Source organism: Dermacentor albipictus, chromosome 10 (assembly GCF_038994185.2).
Source record: "Dermacentor albipictus isolate Rhodes 1998 colony chromosome 10, USDA_Dalb.pri_finalv2, whole genome shotgun sequence".
NCBI lineage: Eukaryota > Metazoa > Arthropoda > Arachnida > Ixodida > Ixodidae > Dermacentor > Dermacentor albipictus.
In genome coordinates, this window is record NC_091830.1 from 52,832,485 (window position 1) to 52,857,943 (window position 25,459).

A 25,459-nucleotide genomic window follows, 5' to 3' on the forward strand; every position below is an offset into this window, starting at 1 on the left:
TCATTCACAACTAGCACTTTTCCCATTCATATGTCTTGCAGACTGTAAGCATCGCACGGGGTGCTGCTAAACTTCTCACCGTGAACCATAGAACTGATTGAGAGACGCGCTTAGAAATGAACACGGCTCTTACCACAGCGGGCATTATCCCTCGTCCTCCATTCAAGGCACATGCAATGTCACGCAATGAATACCTGCCTACACAAAGCGCAATCATCTTGTAGCGTGAGGGACTTAAAAAGAGTAGGTTATACGGTTGCCGAGCCACTCCACTTAAACGTGACGTGCGACTTGATGTCTGACAGCCAGAACCCATATAGGGATGTTAAGGTTCGTCGCTTCAGACAAAAGTCGACGTGACTGCACGGAAAGGTTTAGAAATGAACTCCTAAAGTCGAAGAAAATTCGAGTGGCGAGCTCTTTGCATGAAGCTTTAAAGCTTCATACAGTAATGAAAGACAGTTAGCTTTTTTTCTTCACGTTGGCACATTTTGTTTCTTCAACTCGCCATTGGTTACCGTGGTGACCGATAAGAAGCAGTGAAAGTGCTACGTCATACTGATGCGTCGTTCTCTTGGGACGCATCTTCATTTCGTGACCTCTGCAAGAGAGAAACACGGAAGGCATGGCTGCCTCGGCAGGTGACGACTATGTACTAAGGCCTACGGCGCTTCAGCTGAGAAATGTTGCCCTCGTAATCCTTGCCATGGCGCTTCCGGTAGCTGCTTGCGTAAGTAGTTTTGCTCGTACGTGCTGGGCTTGAAATGCAGTACCCATAACACGGATTGCACATGCTATGGCGGCCAATCGGCCGTGTTCTCGGGCACGCGATCATTGAGTTGTTCTGGAATGTCCAGAACTGTGCATTAGTTCAGCGAAACGTTGTGTTTTATGTAATCTTATGATTTGCGAAATTGCCGGTACGTTGTTTTTGCTGGGCAGAAAAGAATTCTTCTTGCGAAAACATGGCATCGAACGTTATTAAGCCCGCTTCGATTGAAGCGTTCATGTGAAAGATAAATGATGAAGAAAAAGAAAACACGTAGTGCAATAACAGAATTGAAATCAGCGCTGCGTCTAGATTATGATTGATGCAACTCTGTCGACTAATGCTTTTACCTGAAATTAGAGCACTATGTAGTAGAAATATTGTTACTTTTAATAAAAGGCCATTTTTCCTGCCGGTATGATTAATACGACGGTACCTGTTTTAGTTAAAGTGGGCAATCAAGTTAATATAACCGACTATCAATCCCTTTATTTCTTTGCCTCCGATTCCGAAGACATTCGAAAGTATTATTATAAAGAATTTATTGCTTATGAAAGCATATTTTTGAAATGAATTTCACTTTGAATTTATTAGATTGAGATGCAGAGAAGCAGCCCAACTACTACCAAAATAGCTCATTCTAATGAAAGTAAACGCCAGGAACATCACTCGCATTCTTAAAAATCTTAAATTAGTCAAATCTACTAAACAGTGAATAATTTTATTTCCTTAGCTTAAAAATACGATGTTCATCTTGTTCCTATTTCGTTTTTGGATCCGTAAGCTATCAAAGACAACCTGATTTTGTTATATACTACATATACAAAGTGCGAGTAACGCAATACGGTGTTCCACAGGACATAACATTACAGCTATAAATCACGCTATAGAGATCATAAGTACGACGAAATAAACAATATTTCTTGTAGGAGTCTTCTTTTCAGTGCGTCTATTCAGAAGACAAGTGCGTTAGTGGTCATATCGCAGTCTAAAGCCTCATAGTTACTGTTCTATGCGGCTGATACAAGCTATCAAAATTAAAAGAAAAAAAAGGAAGGGAAGTTCTGTGAAATATTTCGGGCACTTAGAGTACGTCTTTGCTGAGATCTCAAAAGCCCCTTTTTTCAAAACTGTAGGGGAATCTGGTGCACAACATGCCATATAGCAGATATAACGTCGCAGAAATTCCCTTCAATTTCCCAGCAGTAAGAGACGCGTTTAACCATATTACGCAATGACAACGCCAAAAGCTGGCTTCCCTGGCATGCCTTAAGCAGCAGTTTTTTTTCCCATTTGTTGGACCATGCACGATGACATTCCTTGATGACGGTGCTAAAATCTGCAATGATTTCCCACTTATATTCAAAAACTACCTCCTCGAAATTTAAAAACTTCAAAGCCGGCTGCATTTGCTTAGGACATAAAAACGTTACTGGATGATATGTGCTGCGTATGCTTTAATATATATTTGTTGCTTCACGTTAACGATGTGGATAAGTATGCGCTTGTATAGGGAATTCAGAAAAGAACTTTTCACGCCAAATACTTGGTGGGAACAAGGTGGAAATATGAAGTGCAAAACGCGTGACCTGTAACTGCGTCATCACTTCTTGTGGCAGTCGCTGGAAATTGCGTACTCTACAGCGCACTATTCACGAAGGTGCGCTATATTCGTATAATATAGCGACGGTGCATAAACTGGCGGTTTGTTTTGATTTAAACGACAAACGAGGAGAAATGTTGTTTCGCGATAGGGTGCCCTATATATTTTTTCAATGAACTTAAAGAAGTAGGTAACTATAGCGTTGTCTGCTTGTCTACAAGGCTGTTCAATGTTGAAGGATGATAACACGGCCTAAAGTGACCTGCTGTTGGCGCATACGCGACATAAATAGAAAAAGCACAGAAAGCAAACACAGCACAAGAGAAAAAGAGGGCGGACACAAAACAAGTGCTGCCCTCTACTGCTTACTATATATACACGGGTAATTCGCGCATGCGCAGATGCGTTTACGAGAAAAAGAAAATGAATAAGTTTGAATATGCGGGGTACTACTCGAAGAGTCTGATTTCTTTCGAGTACGAAGGAACACAAGGCATAGAAAGCTTCGTTTGAATTGCGCAGCTGAAGCGCTACGAATAAATGTGCTACGACTGATTGTTTTCCATCCTTGGAAGCTGCTGTGCGCGGTGAAGCTAACATAAAGTGTTCTCGCATCAAATGTTTCCCATATTTTTCTTTCCACAGAGAATAGACGCTGAAATCAACCCGTCCGGTGAGTGAAATCTTGATTTCCTAAACGCCAAGTTTGCAATACCATTTGAAATTTGAGGTATATGGCATGACGAAGAGCATGGTCGAGTCGAGAAATAAAAACGTTTGTGCCCCTGTTTCAGTGGAGGTGATGGAAAAAAATGGTGACAGTTTCACCTCAAGGTCGAAGCAATCGCATCGACAGCAAGGCGTAGAGCTGCACTGGACCACTTCGGATGGTGCTCCAAGCAAACGTGTGCTCGACACCTCGTCACAAGGCAGTCCACAACTAGGCAGCTTTCTTGCTGTCTCATGACTGTCTCAGAAGTCTGGCGTGATGAAGACCGTCGCCAGGGTGGCTGGGGAGGGGGGCATCGCGGGAATCACAACTCGAGCGAACACTGAATGAGACGGACGCAAGAGCCTCTGCGTTGGTCAGCAGAGCCAGTCAACTGTAAAACAATGTGATCGCGACGTTTACTGCCCTTCGGCTCAGACCAATGCGCACACGCGCAGAAGCTCAGGTGGAAAGCTCACGCCAGCAGTGGAAGGCATAAGGCCGTCTTCCGGGGGCGGGGGGGGGGGGGGGGGGAAGGCGGCGGGTGTAGTATTCTGTGCCAACCTAGTGGACATGCATACATGTACGCTAGGTGGACACTTGCATTATGCCCCCCTGTGGCTCCGATTGAGCAGAGTGGAGCGTCGATGGTGCGTCAACTTCACTTCGTCGCATTTGCAGCCAAACACACTTCGCCTTCACTGGAGACACCAGGGAGTTCGAGGTTTAGGGGACGCAAGTGCTGGGGACCCCTACCGCTTTGGGCCACGGTACTGCGCATGCGCCGTCGATAGCGGTCAGCATGACGGCGGCGACGGTGGCGCCACTGGCGGGAATGCGCTCGGGGAATTTGTGTAATTGCTTTCATAATGATAAACTCTTCATAACTCCTGCACCAAAGGAACACGCCTTACAAATGCGTCGACTTGATGTGAGGTTATCTAAACGAAATAGCTTTTGCCACTTTTACGACCTTCTAGCTTTCGGTGTTCGTCATGGGATGCTCTACGCAAACTTGGCAAGTGGATTCAAGCGTTTTCTTGTCTGTGCGCCACTGTTCTGTTGATCGCATTAGCGTGTGGCTGAACAAATTATTTGACGGCGAGTACGGTTTCTTTGAAACGACTAACGGAATTCGGTGCCAGTGTAATTGATTCGGGAACATTGGACGCATTTCGTGCACACGGCTCTTGATTAATATATTTGCAAGAAACCAACCAAACGGAAGCATTGCTCTTTTTCCTTCTCACCAAAAAATAAAGACAAGAAAAAAGCATGAAACTGTTTTCTACTCATCAATAAATCACGCTATTGAAGTATATACTTCCTGCAAGAAAAATATTCAGGTACCGCTTGTTTTGTTAATTATTGTATGGAGAACAGAGCAGGTCACTGCCATATTTGTACATGTAGTCGAGGTAGAGCCAAATATAGGTCAGTTTGCTATATGAGTGCTGTCACCATCGATAGTAATCGTGTGATTGGTCGAACTGCATTTTTTGGGGTGTCCACATAAGTGTTGCATCTTCGATAGAGTGCTCAATACATTCGTATAGAATTTCGTGGACCTATATCTGAAGTATTTCGATTGTGAACTTTATGAGAAGTTCAGGTATGTATATGTATGTATATATATATATATATATATATATATATATATATATATATACATTGTGTTTCTGTGTGCGAGTGGTTGTACATTATTCGCCTAGGTCATCTGTAGTAATTGAGAAGGGGCATAAGCCTAGGAGAACTCGTCTGGTTATATCATCAAAAATGTACGTTTTGCCGCATCTGGACAGATGACGCGATACCATGTTTTTATGCCCCGTGAAATATATATATGTATATTTGATATATATATATATATATTTCAATTTATATAAATTTACATATATTTCTTCATTTCATTTAGTAAGCACAAGCGAATTCCCCTATGTTGTTCTTGGTGTCAGTGTTGGCTGCTTAAGAGATCACTAATAGAAAGTTAACTCCTTTCTAATATTTCACATATATATATATATATATATATATATATATATATATATATATATATATATATATATATATATATATATATATATGCATGTATATATGTACGATGCATTGCAGAGTGTGGTGAACTGGAGCCGACGGGAAGGATATACAACGGCGATCCAGTCACCAAGGAGAAGATTCCATGGATGGTAAGTGAAAATGGTGATCTTGATTCCCCTTGCTATACGTACGATTTATGCCCAAAGCACCCACTTTCATGGAAGCTTCGCATACGTAAAGATGTGTCGAGGTAAGATGAAATAAAAATGAATCTGGGAATGATAGTGGTAGCCGCGTTGTCTTTTTGTGGAAATGATAAAAGCTCAAGAAAGCTTCGTAATACGGGAATGTAGGAATGTAGCTCCACTGCGATTATTCAAGTACACAAAAAGCTCTGTCTAACTGCCTCAGATCATTCTTCATTCAGGTACCTGGTTTGAACGAACACCTAAGATCCGTAGACATCGGACTAGGCGAGGTTTACTAAGCGTTCATTCACGCCTTTCACCTTATCCGCCGCTGTCCGAGACATACTGCTAATAGTCAAAATACAGCCAAGAGGAAGGACGGAAAGAAAACGTTTGCGACAATAATTGCCGCTGCATAACATTGTCTATATATTCACGTTCAAGAGGGACAACCATCCTTCAGTTAATGTAGGCCTTGAGCCTGGGTCTTCAACCGTTAAATTATGCGGTTTTACGTGCCATAACCACTTTCTGATTATGAGGCACGCCGTAGTGAAGGACTCCGGAAATTTCTATCACCTAGGGTTCTTTAACATGCACTTAAATCTAAGTACATGGATGTTTTCGCATTTCACCTCCATCGAAATGCGGCCGCCGTGGCAGGGATTCGATTCAGCGACCTCGTGCTGAGCAGTACAACACAATCGCCACTGAGAAACCACGGCGGGAGTCTTCAAGCGTTAGAACAGCACAAATCCTAAGCGGCCGCTCACGGAAAAATAATCACCCGCTATAAATCGCCTACTTTTCTTTTTTTTTTTTCTGTCACGGGCTCGTGCCGAGGGCGAGGGCGATGGTCTGTGTTGCTTCAGCCGAGGGGCCCTAAAGGTCCAGACGCTCAGCATCAGTTCAACCTCCAGGATCGCCTTTTCACCGTACACGGCTAAGCCGCGCACGGTTAGACGCGGGAGGGTCCAACCCTCGTGTGCTCGGGTACACGGTGTCGCAACGCACCACAGGCCTGCTGACGCACACGCCTGTGCGGCGAAGTAGCTTCAATAGTTATTCCAAGCATGCACTGATTAGCATTGGAGAAATTGCGTCTCCTTGCCTGACCCCTTTCTTTACAGGTACCTTTCTACTTTTACTGTGGAAAACCAAGAAAACGCATACCTAGCGCATTCTGCCAACACTGAACCATGGGTGTCCCAAAAAAAAGATAGAGCACACGGAACATAGGAAGAAACTGTGGTAGAGCAAGCAATGACCAGAAATTTTGTAGCTGTAACACTAAATATAGGAAATTGAACATTACTTACAAAGGCACTAAAATGTTGTAGCTGAAATCTTGGGAGTTTGCGGAAGGGTGTGTGAAATGGGCGGAATGCGTAGTGGACAGAGGCGACGATCGGTTGCTTATTAGAGCAACAGAGCGGATGGCCAGTGAAAGTATAAGACACAGTAGAGGGCACAAGACGATAAATTCTGTATCAGAATTAGTTCACTTTATACATGTCCAGGGTGAGGTAGGAGTTACGGTAGATGTATGTATAGAAGGAATTCTTGTAGTGGGAGGCTGAGTGCAGCCGTGCTAAGCCTGGCGACAAATATATTTAAGAACACAGAAACGACAAAACATGAAAAAAAAATTACCGACGATTACGTTACTTCCTAATGCGAAATTTGAGCGCAGCAAATGCGAGCCTTTGTTTGCGTTTGGCCTCGGCCTCGGCCGCGCGAACGGTAGAGTCTTCTCTGCGACGGCGATGAGCTTCTGCTTCAGCCTCGCTTACTGCTGGTTGCTCTCGACGGCGGCGATGAGCCTCCGCTTCGGCGGTGCGAACGGCAGGGTCTTCTCGGCGGCGGCGATGAGCTTCTGCTTCAGCCTCGCTTACTGCTGGTTGCTCTCGACGGCGGCGATGAGCCTCCGCTTCGGCGGCGCGAACTGCAGGGTCTTCTCGGCGGCGGCGATGAGCTTCTGCTTCAGCCTCGCTTACTGCTGGTTGCTCTCGACGGCGGCGATGAGCCTCCGCTTCGGTGGCGCGAACGGCAGGGTCTTCTCGGAGGCGGCGCTTAGCCTCTGCTTCGGCGACGCGTACTCTTGGATCATCTCGACGGCGGCGACGGTAAGCTTCTGCTTCGGCGACACGCACCTCTGGATTCTGACGGCGATGGCGCTGGGCCTCTGCTCTGGCAGCTCGTTTAGCAGTAGCAGCAGCAGCAGCAGTAGACGGAGGACTTCCATCGGTCGTCTCGCTCATGGCTCAGAAAGAACTGGCAGATAATTTCGCAGTGGCGAACGGCAGCGGCAATTTCGGCTCGGGCGGTGCACATATACAGATCCGCCGCCACCGATCTGGCTCTCTGATTGCCACCGCACTGGGCGAACGGCAGCGGCAATTTAGGCTCGGGCGGTGCACATATACAGATCCGCCGCCACCGATCTGGCTCTCTGATTGCCACCGCACAGGGGTTGCATTGGAGGAGGAGCGAAGAAAGGAATTAAGTTCGAGCCGGCGCTTTGACAACCGGAGACTCGCAGGAAGAGGGGGTAGGGGGGCGGCGTGTACACCCAGCGGCAAACGATGGGGGCAGAAGCGCGTGCAGCAAGCGGACAACACGATAAAGGGAGGAGGGAAGAGATAGCAGCGACTGACTGATGCCGCTGACGCCGATAGTGAGTCAACCCCAGCTGCGGAGTTGGTTTCAGGGACAACGCCGCCGATGCCGACACAAACAATATGATACCCTCGCTTCCGCAGCGCTAAGAACCAGGTATAGCCGCGGGAAGGTGGTCACGTATTCGTCGACGTGCCGGGGCCTACGTGAAATAACCGGCGCGTCGGCAACTGAAGAGCACCCTATCCGCCACACAAGAACAGGGGGGGGGGACCCTTTCCTCCTCTTTCTGCATGGCGGCGACGGTGTTCTATGCAGTCACGTTATCTTGACTCTCTAGCGGCGTCAGCGGCATCCAGCGGTATCAGTCGGTCGCTGCTAGCGCTGGGGGGATTAAAGGGGGGCGGAGCTGGTTACGAGGCCGACGACAACGCCGACGACGACGCGAAACCCAGGAACGGACGCCAAAGAGCTGCGCTCTAAACATACAACTATAAGATCCCGTAAGGTGTCATAACGTTACAATGATCAAAATACAACTCGCGGTTGTGAATAAATCATTAAAAAAGACGAAAAAGGTAATGATAAAATAAAGTGCGCGATGGATTGACCGAGTTTGCTGCAACCAGGTGGATTTCTCCGAGCGAAGACAGAAGTAACACGTCCGTCGCTTCGAACAGCCTTCATCCCGCTGCGGGGAATTAAACAGCCTAATAATGAAGACGCCTTTGCACGCGCGCAATTTATACCACAGGTTGCCTGTGAAAGCTCCAGACCGTTTGTTTGCTTAGAATCCTATAAATGTTGCACGTTACACGTAGCCTGATCGCGTTCAGCGCATCAATTGCTGTGGACGTTCTTTCACAAATATTCGATGGTCAACGCCAGGTTCACAGCTGGACTACAGCTAAAATGTGATGAAACAAACGGCCTGTAACTAAATCAACCGATGAATAATTGCCTTCTTGTGATTTTATGGTAAAAAAAGAAAAAATTGTCTGGTCTTTTCCCTTCGTCAGGTTGCAGTTTTCAGCAAGGAAAAAAGATCGGCGAAGGGGTCTGGTTTGTGCGGCGGAAGCATAATCACAAGGAACGTTATTCTGACGGCAGCGCATTGTGTGGTGAACAAGTGAGTCATTTCAAAGCCTCTACGCTTCAGAGGCGCTGTTTGTATTTTTCTGAGCAGGGGCCTGCAGGTACAGAATATACTGGTCTGAGAGAATAGCTGTGGCCAGTTTATGTTTACCTCTCAATTAGAGGTAACGCGTTTTCAAAAGACGGCTCCAATGAATGATAGTTCAATTGGGGATGGGCCGCTATATCATTTTTTTGGGCAATGCAATGACACGCATTGACTGTAATATTGGAATAGACAATAGCTGTTATAAAAAATGATGAAGGTTCAGTGCAGTGAAAGCTAAAAGGGAATGAAGGATTTCCCCCAAAATACTTGTCGAATATAGAATTTCACGGACGTTTTTTTTCTGCACTCTGCTGAACTCTTGAGGTGTTTCGGTTCAGTACAGCTGCCTGGACGCCGCTCTGAGCCTCCTATTTACTCAAAAGCTTCAAATATTGTGTTACGCTGCACTCCGGTTTGCTTTGCTTGATCTTTGGCAGACATTTCGCTTATGTGTTTACGTCCTGTATTGGTTCGATGGCCCGTGTTTACCACCACTATCCAATGGAAAACAGTAACATAGAAAGACAGGGGGGCATAGAGGTATGGATGGACGGATAGGCAGACATAGGTGGAGCGAGACAGAAAAGCAGGCAAAGTAAAATAAATTAAAAAAATTCTGGGGATTCACTTGCCAATACCACGGTACTACTACTAGGCATCCTTCAGTGGGGCACTCTAGATTAATTTACACCCTCCGGGTTTCCCTAACGTGTTCCCAATGCTTGGTACACCGCGTATCTGGATCTTTCTCCCGGGTGTACAGCGAAGCAGGTAATTAACACATAGCGCAAACAAGCCGTGAAGCGACATACTGCCCCCCGCCCCTCTCCTTCAATAAAAGAAATCTGGCGGAAAGTACCTACGATGACTATGTGAACTGTGCAATTAACCGAAACTGGTGATATATGAGACGTGTACTGCCGGTCAACGGCTTCACGGTTCCCTCTGGCCACGCCGAGCCTTCTTGTGGCGCCGACGTGAGAACCGTACGTAACCTCGGCCACATACACAGTGACCCAGGTTGACATCAAACAGGTTAACTGAAGAGTGGCCCACACCTGCAGTTGCACATAAGTTGGCGTCAAGAGGTTCCCTGAAGAACGGCACATACCCATGCGAACGGGCCGCGTTTTAGACCGCGCTACTCTGGGGATCCTTGTCGCACCGTCGTCATGATGCTGACGTGGTCTTTCTACTGTCCTCTTTTCATCTTCTTCATTCCATCCTCGTCGTACTGTCGTCGTGCTAGGAACAGCGCAAAATGTAGACAAGAGACGAGACAAGAAGACACCACAAGCGCTTGTGGTGTCTTCTTGTCTCGTCTCTTGTCTACATTTTGCGCTGTTACTAGCAGGATGGAAAACCAACAAGCCCAAGCTGCTATTCTCGCGAAGTACTGTCGTCGTCATGCCACCATGGTCATAAAGTCGTTGTCCCGTCAATGGTTGTCGTAAACTCATCGTCATGCCATTGTCATCTCGCTGCCGTACTTCACGCTCTTCTCTTTAAACCATTGTCACCACTTCAGAACCGCCATAATGCCATTGTGGTCATACCACGTTCCACTGCATCGCTGTACGCTAAGAAAGCCGGCGGGTACTCGAGCATCTCAGAGGACCGTAGCAGTTTCTATAGGAACGCTATAAAATATTCGTTGCACTGACACATAACAAAGGAAACAGTCTCTTCAAGTGCCCAAGCAATATCGGAAGCGAAAACATCGAGGCCGAACATAGCTAACACCTAATCATTCGCGTTACGCACTCGTAACCCCTCTGTGAGTTCTTTCTTCACGAACGGCCGACGTTTTTGGTCTGATAGGTAGATAGCCACAAAGAAAACTGGAGTTCTAAGCAGGACGTCTCGCCTTTCTAGCTCACTTAACTTTGCTCCACGGCAGTCAGTGAACAAAGATCTCGCGGAAGGCGCTAAAGCAGTAGAAAGAAAAGCGCCGGTACCTATCTCATGATGGCAGTGGATGGTAATACGGTAGTATACATGGCGACTCAACGTTTGCCACTGTCGGAAAGAGTTATGTAAGAAACTTGTATATTGCAGTGGGACTCTTCGGCGCTTCCCTAACAACACTCAGCGCCACCAAGCGCATCTGCCCCGAAGCCTGCGCATAGCCTCCGAAATCCACGACGCGTCAGTGGGTGCGAGCCCCGAGAAGCGCATCAAGCGCGGCAACCAGGCGAAGGAAATAAAGCTCATTGAAGACGAGGGTGATGGGGAGGTGGGAGCCGAGATCAGGCGCCTGTGTCGCCCTTATTTCTTGGCACGCAGCGCCATCTAGTGGCACGGCCGAGAAATCTGCTCATGGCCTCCGAGACGAGAAACGCACCGGTGCCTGCGAACACTGAGAATTGTTCCCTCGCTTGACTCGCATGCTCGGTGCCCCAAGTGGGTGAGATGTTCATTGAAAAGCGGCCCATACCCAGTGCATTCAAGGTGCAGCTCACTAAAGCGTTGGCGTGGAAGGCGTTGTTTGAAAAGTGGCACATGCACAGTGTGATTGCGGCACCAGCCTGCTAATTCGTCGGCTTGCTGCCCTTGAGGAAACGCTGTACTTTCGTTCGATTCCACTCAGCATCGGAAAAATTCAAGGGATTGTTTTCGTCGTTCTATAGCGGAACATTCCCAGTGGCACACACCAATTCACTCATGTCGACGCCAAATAATTTTTTTGAACAGCGGTGCCTGCCCTGCCTGCATCTCACAGTGAGTCACGTCGACACAAAAGACGTTCGTTAACGGGCGGCACGTATGTGAACAATGCCACACACTCAGCGACCCAAGCTGGTCTGATAGTTTGTCTCGAAACCTGCTACCTCAGCAAAGCAGCCTATGCTCCACGCACTCGACCACGGACTATTAGAGACTCAGGTTGGTAGGAAAACGGTTAGATACAAACATACATATGTATGTTTGTATCTAACCTATACGCCATGATACCCATTTTGAGGCTGGATCATGTATTTTCAATTTTAGCGGGTATCGCTATAGAAACACTCAAGTTTGCGCCTCTCGAACCCCTTCCGCCCACTCATGTTAGAGCTCTTTAAAATCAATCAGCAACATCGGAAAACAATCTATGAGCCCTCCCACTCTGTGAACAAGGCCGAGCAGTGAAGCTGTGGTGTGCTTTAGCTTAATCTACGCATCTGTGCATATAGAGGTATTATTATTATTAATATTATTATTATTCCAAATATGGGGCAGTCCGTTTCCCTCCCGTAGAAGCCCATATATTGACAGCAGACGTGAATTCCGCAAAATCGGGAAAGCGGATGGGACGGCTACTCATTGTGCGTCCTCCCGAGGATTGGGCAGCGTTCGACGAGCGGCGGCGAGAACTGGCCTGTGAAAGGGCTCGCCATCGGCACGCCGATAGAACCGCCTGAGCCCAGGCAATCCGACAGCAACGAGAAGATTTCGAGCTGAGGGAGCTGGAGGCCTAGAGGATCAGGCACCTTTACCTTTCGGGTACTTCACTGTGATGAAAGCCAAGTGCACGCAGGACAAGCTTAGCTTAACATCATTTTCCGGTAGGGGAAGGGTTGGTCATTTTTTCCCCATTCCGACTCCACCGTAATGCTGCCGCAGCGGCCGGGACCGAACCTGCAGCATTAAGATCATCAGCGGAGCGTCATAGCCACTGAAGCTTAAAGATGACCAAAATATAAAGCATGACCCCGGTTTTTCGGTTGACCCGCCGCAAGTACTTATGAAAGGTCAGTGGCTACGAATGGAATTGTGTTGAAAATGTTTAAAATTAAAAATTATTTATTTTATTGTTGATGGGTAGCGCAGATTTCTGGAATAAAGCACCAAACGGCCCGCTATTTCTAGCGGGAAACAAATTCTAACCATGGCAGTAAATTCTTTCAAGTGAAATAAAAAACATAAAATTCAAAATGTCGAAAGTTTGCGTGCATGAGCGTAGATTGCAGAGCATGCGAGGGCATAGTGCAGATAATGAAGCATTGCGATATGGCATATAGCATGGAGGAACGAAATAAAACAGGAGAGGCCCTGACGTTACATTTTTTATTCCGGAAGTGTGGCCGTGTTGGAGTGGCATCTATCTTTGCACCTTCAATCTGGTTGCCCGAGTAGATAGGGCGTGATCTTTGAACTTGCATTGCTACGAGCCGCCGGAAGTGTGTGCTGCTGACCAGAACAAAGCCTACGAAACTTCTGTAGCAGTTTTAGTGAAGCAGACACGCTCCTGTCTTTTTCTGTGGCAAGTCTTCAACCTCCCACAGAAGTCGTGCCGTGATTACTAGAGCATGTATTCATCTGGCTGACCCGCATACCTCACACACCCAAAACACAACTTTAAAGCTTGCACACCACACTCCGAAGTCAGCTTGTCTCGCGAACAGAATGTGTTGCAAGACTGACACATGCCGAAAACAACTTAACTCACTTTTCAGAGGCCCAAAGCAGCAGCGAGAGCTCACGAGCGCAGTTGCTATGGCAACGTTGACATTCAGCACATCAGCGCCAGTGCTTTTTTCCGAAAAAATGCCACGTGACTTCCGCCACACTCTCTTCAACCAATGCCTCCTTTTGCTAGATGCCCGCCGCGTTACTCGCTTTCCCATTGTAGCGGCGGTTCCCTTAGTTCAGCATAATTTCCGTGAGGCCGCGCTCGTTCCCTTTTCAACTTCCGGCGGATGTGGCAGCGGCAGCTGAATGCTTCCGCCGGGGCGTGATATGCGCGGGCGTCTGCTAGCGAGCGTTATCGTGGGCCATCGAGAGGGTGACAGATGCCATGGTAATCTCAGAGGCCGCAGCACGTGATCTAAGTTGCAGGCGTTCGCCGTGAAAGGCGCTCGCTGCTTTTTCGCGGAGGCAAAAAAGTGAGAGGGCATGGAGCCAAGTTTACGGGACAACGTGGTAAAGTAAAGGAGGCATTGCTTCAACCTATCCCGGCTAGCCAGGACCACTCGTGCGCTTTCTTTTCTCCATGGCGTATGGCAAAAAGTGCACTTGCTGGATGTACTGTTTTCTTGTGATTTGTTGACGCATGTTCTTTTACAGAGGCCGGTACGCGGCACAGGTAGACGTGATGTACAACTTCACGCTGGATGGCGAATTCACTGGAGTGCGCGCTCATAAGATTATCGCGCACCCAAGATTTGTAAAACGAGAGGAGATCGTGCATGACGTGGCACTTGTGAAAGTAAGTCATCATTTCTGATATACACTATCTGGGATTATGCAAGTACTTTAGCAGTAAAAAGCGTGGAAATGCCCATGCATTAAGAAATGCTGTAGCCGCTTCGTAATTATTCGTTCAGTATATCTAACTATTCTGGATGAAGATTCACACGGCTTTATGTACCAAAGGCGCACAATGAATTCAGTTCGGTGCTTTCGGTGCTTCCGAAATACGATGCTAACCAAATACCGCTACATACAATTACCGCTACATACAATTAGTAGGCCCTAGAAGATGCCATCAAAATCCAAGACGTCACAGCCCCCAGGCACGGGAACTCATGTAGGCGCCGCCACCCGTATTTCGTTCTTGCGCTTTTCTGGCTTACCAAGCGTCTTAGCGTTGTAAGAGTGTGGTTTTTGGTGTTGTACAACGGTAATTTACTGATGCAGAAGAAATCATTCTTCACTTTAGTGTCCCTTTAAGTCAGCTGGCACTGACTTTTCATATTAAGGTCTACTCAAATTCACTGACATTCATTCTCCTTCATGCCCATTTGCAGTCATACCTTTCGTAACTCCAGTCAGTTTCTCTCATACTGTGCGCCGAGTATCAAACGAATGCTTTATGGTATGACTCTGATGAGTGTTGCATGATTGCTCTGGTCAACCTACTGTTGTTTGGTGTGGAGCATGCTGTAAAGATGGTTCATACGGTGAGTAGTGCTAAGAATAGTTCATTACTGGAAATATTTGTCTTCTGTCCACTAACGGCCACACGGCTACTCAGTGAAGTTCTGTTTCGTTTGAACGCGAATAACGCTGTCGCATTTGAAATAATTCTTCAGCTGTAGCTGCTGCGAGATTTGGCGCTAACAAAATGCAGCTTCCATTGAATAACCTGGTACATTAGATTATGATAAAATAGAACCTGTTGAATCACAGTTCACAATTATAGGCAAATGCAACTACCGTTTGGCCAGTTAAACCTTGGCAAAATTTTGTTCTTAAACAGCAGCATCACTGTTATATTGGTACACAGATGTGTGTTGTACACTATTTCCTCAGAGGCCTATATGCAAAAAAAGATTCTTCTCAGCAACGGAACAGTGCATTAGAATTGATATGACTTTAGCTCAAAAATTGAGTGTAGATCAAAGCAGTGTCACGTAAGCAGGACGTTATCTGTTGAGAATATGTTCGGTTTGTTTACAATTGATCCCTACTAAACGTTACACTTAACAGCTACCAGTGGATCTGGAATTCAACAGATTCATGAAACCAGTGTGCCTGCCTACACAGAAAATGAACGTTGCAGGAAAGATTCTTGTTGTCGCCGGCTGGGGTAGGACAGGATGTAAGTACCACGACTTCCACCTTTAATTGGACATTGGTTCTCTGCTTCACACGAATATGGGCAAATAAGAAAGGCCACAGACGTGCAAAATGAAATCACATACGTAAAAGCACAATAAAGCTATAAATCAACTCATATAGATGTGTGATGAATTCCACCTTAAAGCTTCGTCGCGTGATCGTTGTCATAGCCAACAAATCCGGCAACATCAATCTCACAATGAATGCCAAAGTTAAATCGATTAGCATTGAAGCAAAGTGTCGACAGACCGTACTGCAAACGCCGAAACCGGTCATGTATGAGGAATGTGGGAATATCTATTGAAACAAGTGCGTCTGATTATGTTGTGTGTCCAAGCTAAGCTTAGCCAAGCTGCTCAGCGAAAGGAAAAGAAAAATTGAAAAACGCGAATACAAAATATAATTACAGGGCCTACCGTGTACAACCGAACACCATAGTTTTAAAACGGTATGTTGCAGCGTGTTCGTTATGTCTTTTTTGTTGTGGTTGAAAACCTTTATTAATGTTAGCTGGTACGCCAATATATGACGGGGGTTCAGCTCCGCCTGCATCCGGGGAAAGTAAATTATTTTTTGTTGTCCCTGAAGATCGGCACATATGCAAGGTTCCAAGTTTACGTTAAAAAAGGTTCCTTGAAGAACCGCACTTATCCAGTTACTCTTAACTATGTAGCGGCTGCAATGATACCATTTCGACTGAAGTTTAGCTGGCTGTGAGAGGAGGATGGAGCAAAGTGATTCGCCCTACGCATAGTACCTTGGCAAATGCACGTTTCGAAGCAAGATTTTCAACTAAAAACTTCCCAGATTTCCCTCTCGGGACTATTTTTGGAGAAGAAAATGCGCGACAGAAGCTCTCGCCTGAGCCACCCTGCGATACAGTATGAGGGGAGCAGTGCCCACGGTAACGGGAGTGACGAAGGGATATTGCCGATTACATTGACGCAGCTGAGATTACCTAGGAGCGGTCTCTACGAGCCTGACGTTCTCCGTACCCGATCTTCATTTCTTGCAGCTAAGCTGGTCGTGTGCCCACTCTCCCGTTGATTGAAATATTCCGTGTTGGTGAACGTTATTTGTATTTTTAGCGGCTGTTTGTACTTATATAGGTTTTTACACATTCTGAGTTTCGTATGCATTGTGAAAATTCGCACATCTGACATAGTTCCCAGATAGGGCTTCAGTGTGAGAAAATAATTTAGTATAGAACGCAGGTTACGGTTGAAGAAATGTGGTGCAGTGAATCATTGTCGCTGTAATAATCCTAAATGGAAGAGATAGTTGATATACTAGACGACATTTGTATCGCGTCATTTGGGCCTATGTGCAGCTTATGGCACGTAGGAACATTTATGGTGAGCCAGTGTGGTTACTGAACAGCCTAGATATTTGATGTGGACTAGGTGCGAGTGTCAAAAATGGAAGGCGGCCGTTTTAGCTTTGCCAGCCGCCGCAGGTCAGTCTGGTCAACGTCTCCGCATTTGCATGTGTTGATTATTTTCAGCCCTTCCCGCAATCTCAGGTACTGAACATTTCAAGTAGCAAGCAACACTAAGAAACGTTCGGGTTGTAATAATTGCTTTCGTAGGTCACGCAGAAAGAAAAAGGCAGAAAATGAGATCAGACGGTGCTTTGAAATAACATGATTTGTACAAAAAAGAAAGCCAAGAAGGCTGTCCAGCAGGCTGCATGGCAGGCTGCGCGACAGGCTGATAACTTATAGTAGTGCCACAAGAACTTCAACTAGTTTGGCTTAACATCAACACATGAGCGAAAACATGAACATTTTTCGTCGAGATTGTCAAACGGACAGTTTAGAAATTCTTGTTATATAAAGGCGAAAACATTCTTAGGTTGCGAGTAGGGGGACTACGGGGGGGGGGGGGGTTTCGGTCAAGGCACCTTAATTTTTGTGGGTAAACTGACGCATTTGTAACCACGGCTGCAGAATACGAGAAATACCGTGAGCAGTCTTTCTCATGCTCCGTTATTACGATTTTAGACCTATCTCGGCTAGCTGAAAATAGATGTCCGGTGAAGCGCACTAGCGGGTTTCGCACATTTTGGTGAAAGCAAGAATGGAAATTAGCATCCTCGCGATAAAAAAAATGCATGTCTCGTGTTTATTCTTCTATGCTTTGATCTCCTGAATATGTGCTCAATCAGTAATTTGGGCATTTTAGGCCTAAGAAAAAATTTGATTCACTCGTCGCTATTGATGCGGGAACAGTTGAAACAAATTTTGAATTTGAAATGCTACCAGCGGGTTACGCCTAATGGCGAATTAAGAAAGGCTACATAAGTAGTTGCCTTATGATAGGGAGCTATACCTTCGCAATTAGATAAGCTGAGCTGAGGCTATCGGTTTTACTTTCCAGCGTACTCGGTCGTAATAAAAGACGTATTTAATATAACTCTCTAAACTCTCCCAAAGCACGCTAAACTAATTTTTGATAGCAACTGGGGCTGGTTCTTCCTAATTTCTTTTTTCGTGTCGGCATCTTGAGTATTTCTACGCTGCTGGCACGTGTGCAGTTGAGTGCGAAAGTTCAAAGACCAGAAGTGCCACTAAATTCTTTTCTGCAGTGCTTTGGTATAAAACATGAAATCGAGTGTACTGTCCATGTATGCCTGCTTGACGAGCGCCATACTTTTATGTCTTTTGACCTTGCACGGGTGTGCTAGAGGAAACAAATCTTGTTTTTTTTACGTATGCCGTAGTCTCTAAACTTTTGCACTCGACTCTACTTGCTGATACGTTTTCGGGGGACCGAATTTTAACCACTAACAGCCAAAAGTTATCGCTCAGGGCTGGACGCGCGTGGTTGATTTGGAACACACTCAAATGTTACCGTTCATACTATCTCTTGTCTATGTTCTTGCCGGACCTTGTTGTCTTCGTTACCTTGTTACGGGACCTTGTTACTAGCATCGTGCATTATATGCGCGACGCTAGTAGTCTACTTTCTGAAATTAAGGTAGGCAAGCATCAGCGATTACGATGGAACTGTCCACGAGTCACCTATTAAATCCGATGCGCAGGCGCAGATAAGATTTCGACGATGGTCGCCACTATCGTTGTGCTACTTGTATTGCTGGGCTCAGCTTCCTCCAATAGACAGTTTCCTGACTGGGGTTTGTTCCACTGTGCCAGTGTATGACCGCAACGTGACCCTATGCTGTTGAATAATTGACCCCATACAGTACGAAGTCATGCGTTCTCCTAATTTATTGAAGATGTCGCGTTTCCTAGTTTCAGTAGCATATTTTCTCTCTTAGCCTCTTTCTTAGGCCGGTTTCAAAGATAGCGCAGTCTAGGTATGCGCGCCGGTCCTGAAGATAGATCTAGCACCGGTGGTGTGGGGAGCGTTCCCGCATTCTTCCCTTGCGGCAGCTAGTGTTTTGAGACGCTGTCGTCGAGACGCTGCACTTCTAGTCCAAGTTGCGGATGGTGTCGTTTGAGACGCCATGGTCCTCTCAGACTAAATTCCATGGTTCACGAATCCCATCCCTACCTCAACTCGTTCAGGAAGGCATTCCTTTTTTCACCGACTGGAACTGGAAGTGCAATCTCCTTCTGCCTTTTTTTTATTTATTTCTCTAGCGGCAAACTACAGCAAGAGCCTTCGGCGTGCTGAAGTTGTTGCTGTCACGGATGAGCTGTGCCAAGATGTGCTAAGAACAAGCAGAAATAAGATAAAGGCCACACCTGGACCTGTAATCTGTGCTTTCGGGATAGGCAGTGGAGCCTGTCCGGTAAGTAGGCAATTGAAACGGTGACTTCGGCTTCAGATATCAATCGAGGCGCCAAGCTGTACAGCGTCAATTGCACATGGATATAACCCCTTAATTATCTAGGTGCGTTAAGAATAGATCGAATAAGCGGTGATATTGCCTCCCCCCTCCCCCTGCCTGTCCCTAATGTAATCAATAAGTCAGGTTGCTCAAAACACCCTTTGGTTTAGGCTAAAGGAGTTTCCATTTATTTCGAGATTATAGATGTCTCTGAACAATAATAATAATAAGAAATCTTGAAGAAGCAGCGCTAACAATGCCCACTACGGTTACTTATACTATACTGCCAGCTGCATAGAGGAGCAATATACAAAATGAAACAAGAAAATGTGCATAGGTTTTGGTAAATAAGATGAATTAGCATATGAAACACAAATGCACTGAAAAATAAGTGAGATTATAAACAAATTGATTAAATGCTTGCATCATTTACTTTCATGGCCGATGAGAAGTTGTGGCCTTACACACTCACCAAATAATGGTCTAACTGGAGCAGAAGGAGAAAATTTGATAGCTGCGTCAATATTGCATGTAAAAATAATAATGATCCTAGCATACGATTTGTGATACTCCTGACAATAGTCCAGAGAATACTTGTGGAATGTGGGAGATGAAAATTCAAGACGGAGAGTAAAACGTGACCAAGATGAAAGCAGGAGCCACAAGTGGACTTGTCTTTCTCAAGACGACGTATGCTGTCCTCGGCACAGTATATATAGACACTGTTCTTCTAAAGGGGAAAGAGGGTAAAGCGGATGGGCGAGGTGACGACCGAGGGTGGGTTAACGGCCCTGAGGGTGCGCAATCGAAAAGAAATTTTATGTGCTACTGAACGCAGGTGAAGGATTGTGAGGTAGTGCCACATTTCAGCCGGTTGACTTCTCACTGTAGATTCGGCAGGTAACAGTAAACTTCAAAACACATATTATTAAAAGAGCGAAAAGAATGAATAAAGAAAGGGTGGCGGAGAAGTTGGAATAATATTGACAACGCAATAATAGAAAAAGAATAAGACAACACTAAACAACTCAGTGAAAAATAACCAACTGCTGTTGTCTATTGTTTGAAATTTCGCATACCGAATTGATTATACAGCTCCTTTTGAAACACTCGTGCACTAAAAGTCCAATATCCAGACAGTCCTAAATTCGATAAAAACCAACAGGCATAAAAGTTTCAAAGGACGCTTTAGAATCTATTCGCTATGCTAAATTTCTAACTATGCCATTAAATTAGGCATAGGTTATGCCTACTGGTTTTCATTCGCTTTGGGCATTTTGGAATATTGGACATTTATTGCATAAACTTTTCAAAGGGAGCTTTAAAATCAATTCGCTATGCTGAATTTCAAACTATAGAGCTCTTGGTTATATTTAATTGTGTTTTTTAGTTTGTTCTTTTTTTGATCTTTTTTTTATCATTGCCACCTCCCTTACTTATTTTTATCCTTTTCATTCTTTCCCTAATATATTTAGTCTTTTTTTTCATGAGCACTGTCTTCTGCCACTACATTTGTTGTCTCATTTATTGTCACTTTTGCCGCTATTTATGGTCTAATTGGGGATAAGAGTTAATGGAGAATACCTTAGTAACTTGCGATTCGCTAATGAAATTGCCTTGCTTAGTAACTAAGGGGACCACTTGCAATGTGTACTGACTGACCTGGACAGGCAAAATAGAAGGGCGGGTCTCAAAATTAATCTGCAGAAAACTAAAGTAACGTTCAACAGTCTCGGAAGAGAACAGCAGTTTACGATAGGTAGCGAGGCACTGGAAGTGGTAAGGGAATTTATCTACTTAGGGAAGGTAGTGACCGCGGATCCGGATCATAAGGCTGAAATAATGAGACGAATGAGAATGGGCTGGGGTGCGTTTGGCATGCATTCGCAGATCATGAACAGCAGGTTGGCATTATTCCTCAAGAGAAAACTGTCTACTAGCTGTCGTACCAGTACTCCCCTATGAGGCAGAAACCTGGAAGCTTAAGAAAAGGGTTCAACCTAAATTGAGGACGACGCATCGCGCTATGGAAAGAAGAATGATGGGTGTAACGTTAAGGGATAAAAGAGAGCAGATAGGTTGAGGGAATAAACGCGAGTTAATTACATCTTAGTTGAAATCAAGAAAAAGAAATGGGGCATGGGTCGGGCATGTTATGAGGGCGGAAGGTAACCGACGGTCATAAAGGGTTACGGACTGGATCACATGAGAAGGGAAGCGTAGCAGGGGGCGGTAAAAAGTTAGGTGGGTTGGTGAGATTAAAAAGGTTGCACGGACGACATGGCCACAATCAGCACATGACCGGGGTAGTTGGAGAAGTATGGGAGAGGCTTTTGGCCTGCAGTGGGCGTAGCGAGGCCTGTGATGATGATGATGATGATGATGATGATGATATATTGTGCCCAGGAGAGCATTTGTCGCCTTGAAAAAAAATTACCGACGATTACGTTACTTCCTAATGCGAAATTTGAGCGCAGCAAATAAGCTGTTTCACCTTTTCGATAGATTGAGGCAAAGAAATCGAGCAACACATGTATGCGCTATCACAGAATTTTTTTTTATTTTTCACACGTATTCCTTTAACAAAGACTCCACTAACAGTTCTTGACAGTCATGAAGGAAGCTTTGTGGTCGGAGAAATAGACTGATATATGTTCGACTTGGTACACCAATGCTTGATTCTCAAAGACGAGATCTATACAAGTGCCTCGCGAGGTTGTCACAGCCGTGGGACGCGTTACGAGCGAGAGGAACGGGATGTTCTCCCGCATAAGTGTTAGGAAATTGCTGTTTGTCTTTATGTCAACATTAAAGTCCCCCACTACTAACATCGGTGTGGATCGATGGACGGTTAATGCGAGTTGCAGGAAGTGCACGACGTCTTTCGTGAGTGCGGTAGCGGACTCACGAAAGCGGTATCAGTCGGTCGCTGCTAGCGCTGGGGGGATGAAAGGGGGGCGGAGCTGGTTACGAGGCCGACGACAACGCCGACGCGAAACCTAGGAACGGACGCCAAAGAGCCATTTGTGTAGCCAGCCCTCCTCCACAGTCTCTCCTCCTCCCTTCCATCATCCTCCCTCGCCCGGAGAGCCGACCGCGCGCATGCGCGGCGGCGGAGCAGATTCGTCGGCGAGCTGGTTACGAGGCCGACGACGACGCGAAACCCAGGAACGGACGCCAAAGAGCCATTTGTGTAGCCAGCCCTCCTCCACAGTCTCTCCTCCTCCCTTCCATCATCCTCCCTCGCCCGGAGAGCCGACAGCGCGCATGCGCGGCGGCGGAGCAGCATATTCGTCGGCGAGCTGGTTACGAGGCCGACGACAACGCCGACAACGCCGACGACAACGCCGACGACGACGCGAAACCCAGGAACGGACGCCAAAGAGCTGCGCTCTAAAACAAGGCCGCTAGTTGAAACATTGGCTGCTGCTTTCATCTTGTTTACGTTTTGCTGATTGTCTTGACATCATAGTAATTTAGTTTTAGGAACAACAACCAATTGAGAACGACCGCTTGCGGTCAGTAAGATAACCCCCAGTTAATAAAAGATACTGGGTAAGCTAGCGGACCCAAGTTCTTCATTAGATTTGATGTGTACAGCACTACCAAATGCTATTTTAGCACTTTGAAGTCCGATGTTTTCCTGTATGAATCGTAATCTCTTGATCAAGATATTGGACAACGAGAAATATAAAGAAAGATATTTTCAGAAGTGTGCGCATCAACAATGCTAATCAAACAATTTATCAGCAGTATGGTGCAGGCGGACATGGCTACACCTGAAATTTCACAAATGTCCATGGTTCGGATCACTTCGAGCTTAAGCCTCGGCGCTCAATTTTTTTGGAGCCTGCTGCCTTATTCCCATAACCTGCATCGGCTGGCTCAATAATAATCTTGAGGTTATTTATGGCCATATTGCAGGTCATTAGGCTGGTAAATTAGAAACTACGAATAGACACATGCCATTCACATATAACTGAACTTCTGGCAGTTTATGAGAAAAAAATTGTGACTATTGCTGAAACGTCCAGTGGGATTTTCTTTTGTTTCGTCAACTCAGCCGATCAGATGTATAGATATGAAATTTTTTACTTCATTAGCATTATTCCGCCAAGAAACATTTACCATAAAAATGATACGTCAATAGGCCTTCACGTTGCAAGTACGCCTAAAGTTGTTATGACCGTTGTTCATCGTGCTACAAAAGCCAAACCTTCGCTGAAAGTAAAGTTTATCAGAAAACAGTTTTACACTCGTTGTTATATTGTGCCCGTACAATAATCATGGCTTTCCTTGTCACCCACAGGGGGAATCAGGCGGACCGTTAACGCTGAAGGGCGACGATGGAAGAACACTGCAACTCGGAATTGTTTCTTCGGGACAGCTCAAATGCCCCCCAAGTAGACCACCGTTCTACGCGCGGGTGTCCAGTCACATGCGGTGGATCGAAAAGGCTCTACATAACGTCCGAATGTGGAGGAAGTATAAGTTTGTCCGAAAACAAGTTTCACATAGCTTGCCATGAGACGCCCTACCATTGCACCGTTGTGGAAAACTCAAGACGAAAACATTGGCGAAATGGTGAACCATATTCAAAAAAGGTAGCTGTAAAACGCATGCGGAAACAGTGAGCATTGAAGATGAGAAGTGTGTCCTAAACTGAGTCTATTAATAAAATTGTTTGTTCTGCTATAATGCGAAGAAGAAAACAACAGCCCAATCACACAAATACTGTGTTTCGGCTAATTGGTTCATGACTTCAGCAGGAACAGCACACGTTAAGAGGAAGTGAGAACGAGTTAAGGGAAAGGGAGGAGGTGAGAAAGCACCGTGGTGTGTCCCTTTCAAATGTACTGTTATTTTGAGATGTTCTCGCTCAACTCAAATACGGAAACTCAAGGCGATGGCAGCAATTCGCTTCGAGTGTCCATATAATTTGCTATCGCAAGGAAAATGCATCGAAGAGCTGCATGTGAATGCCCAGTAGATGGCGCTCAGTGATCTATGAAGTATCAAGAAACCGATTTCTATCAGGGAGAGCAGCTTTTCAATGTTTAACAGCACATCCTGCCCCCCGCCCCCACACAAACTTCAAGTTGGCCCATCCAAAAAGTTAGGTTGGCCGAACCCCACTATAAGCTTCCCCATGCACAATATATGGAGCGCTGTGTGTTTATATGGGTACTCTCCCCGAGCATGTTTACGTTTTTCGGTTAAAATTCATCCTTGTCGCTTATAAAGCTACTAATCATCTAGATATACACTATTATCACGATTAAATACCTTCGCAAATTGCGCATTTTTGCGAACACACAGCGCCCCAACTTTTTCTTATGACTTTTCGCCTGACGGAGCTGGGCAACTCGCCAAAGTGTGCTTACACAATAAAAGGGAAGTATACGCATAAAAATTTCACATGAAAATCGCATGCCACATAGTGTTTGTGAAGATGATCGTCAGCAGGAGCAGCCTATTTTCATGTCCATCGTACGACGAAGGCAACTCCCAGCGATCTCCAATTACCTCTGTCTTGCGCTAGGTGATCCCAACTCGCGCCTTCAAATCTCGTAAATTCATCACCCCATCTAAATTTCCGCTGTCCTCGACTGCACTTCTCTTCTCCCGGCACCCATCCTGTAACTGCACTACGCCGCACTACGCATTACACGGCTTGACCAGCTCCATTTTTTCTCTCAAGGTCGGCTAGAATATCGGCTATCCCCCCATAATCTTCGGTACTCACCGCTCTCTTCCCATTTCTTGACGTAAGGCTTGAAATTTTTGGTTGCATCGCTCACTGCATGGTCCTTAATTTGTTCTCGGCTTCTGTGTTACCCTCCAAGGTACTGACCCATATGTTAACACCGGTAGAGTACAATGACTGTACACTGTTCAACGACTGTTGTAAGCTTCCAGTCAGGATTTGGCAATGCCTGCTGTAGGCACTTTAGCCCATACTTATTCATTTGTAAATTTCGTTCACGTGATCAGGGTGCCCCGTGGGTGA

At 45.8% G+C, this 25,459-nt stretch overlaps 1 protein-coding gene across 1 annotated transcript; it reads left to right on the forward strand.

Moving 5' to 3' along the window:
- The first annotated feature begins 369 nt into the window (after positions 1–369).
- Positions 370–24,147, forward strand: LOC135907640 (chymotrypsinogen A-like). Its single transcript, XM_065439336.2, has 8 exons — positions 370–730; positions 3,018–3,045; positions 5,194–5,267; positions 8,945–9,054; positions 14,158–14,299; positions 15,523–15,634; positions 19,259–19,410; positions 23,759–24,147. The coding sequence occupies exons 1-8, from the start codon at positions 626–628 to the stop codon at positions 23,975–23,977; spliced, it is 942 nt and encodes a 313-aa protein (XP_065295408.1). The 5' UTR covers positions 370–625; the 3' UTR covers positions 23,978–24,147.
- Positions 24,148–25,459: the final 1,312 nt, after the last annotated feature.

Excerpts from the sequence above, each read along its gene's own strand:
- LOC135907640 (XM_065439336.2), top strand. The coding sequence starts at position 626 with ATGGCTGCCTCGGCAGGTGACGACTATGTACTAAGGCCTACGGCGCTT. Across the intron at positions 9,055-14,157 it reads GCGCATTGTGTGGTGAACAA|AGGCCGGTACGCGGCACAGG; the intron begins GTGAGTCATTTC and ends GTTCTTTTACAG. Across the intron at positions 19,411-23,758 it reads TAGGCAGTGGAGCCTGTCCG|GGGGAATCAGGCGGACCGTT; the intron begins GTAAGTAGGCAA and ends TGTCACCCACAG.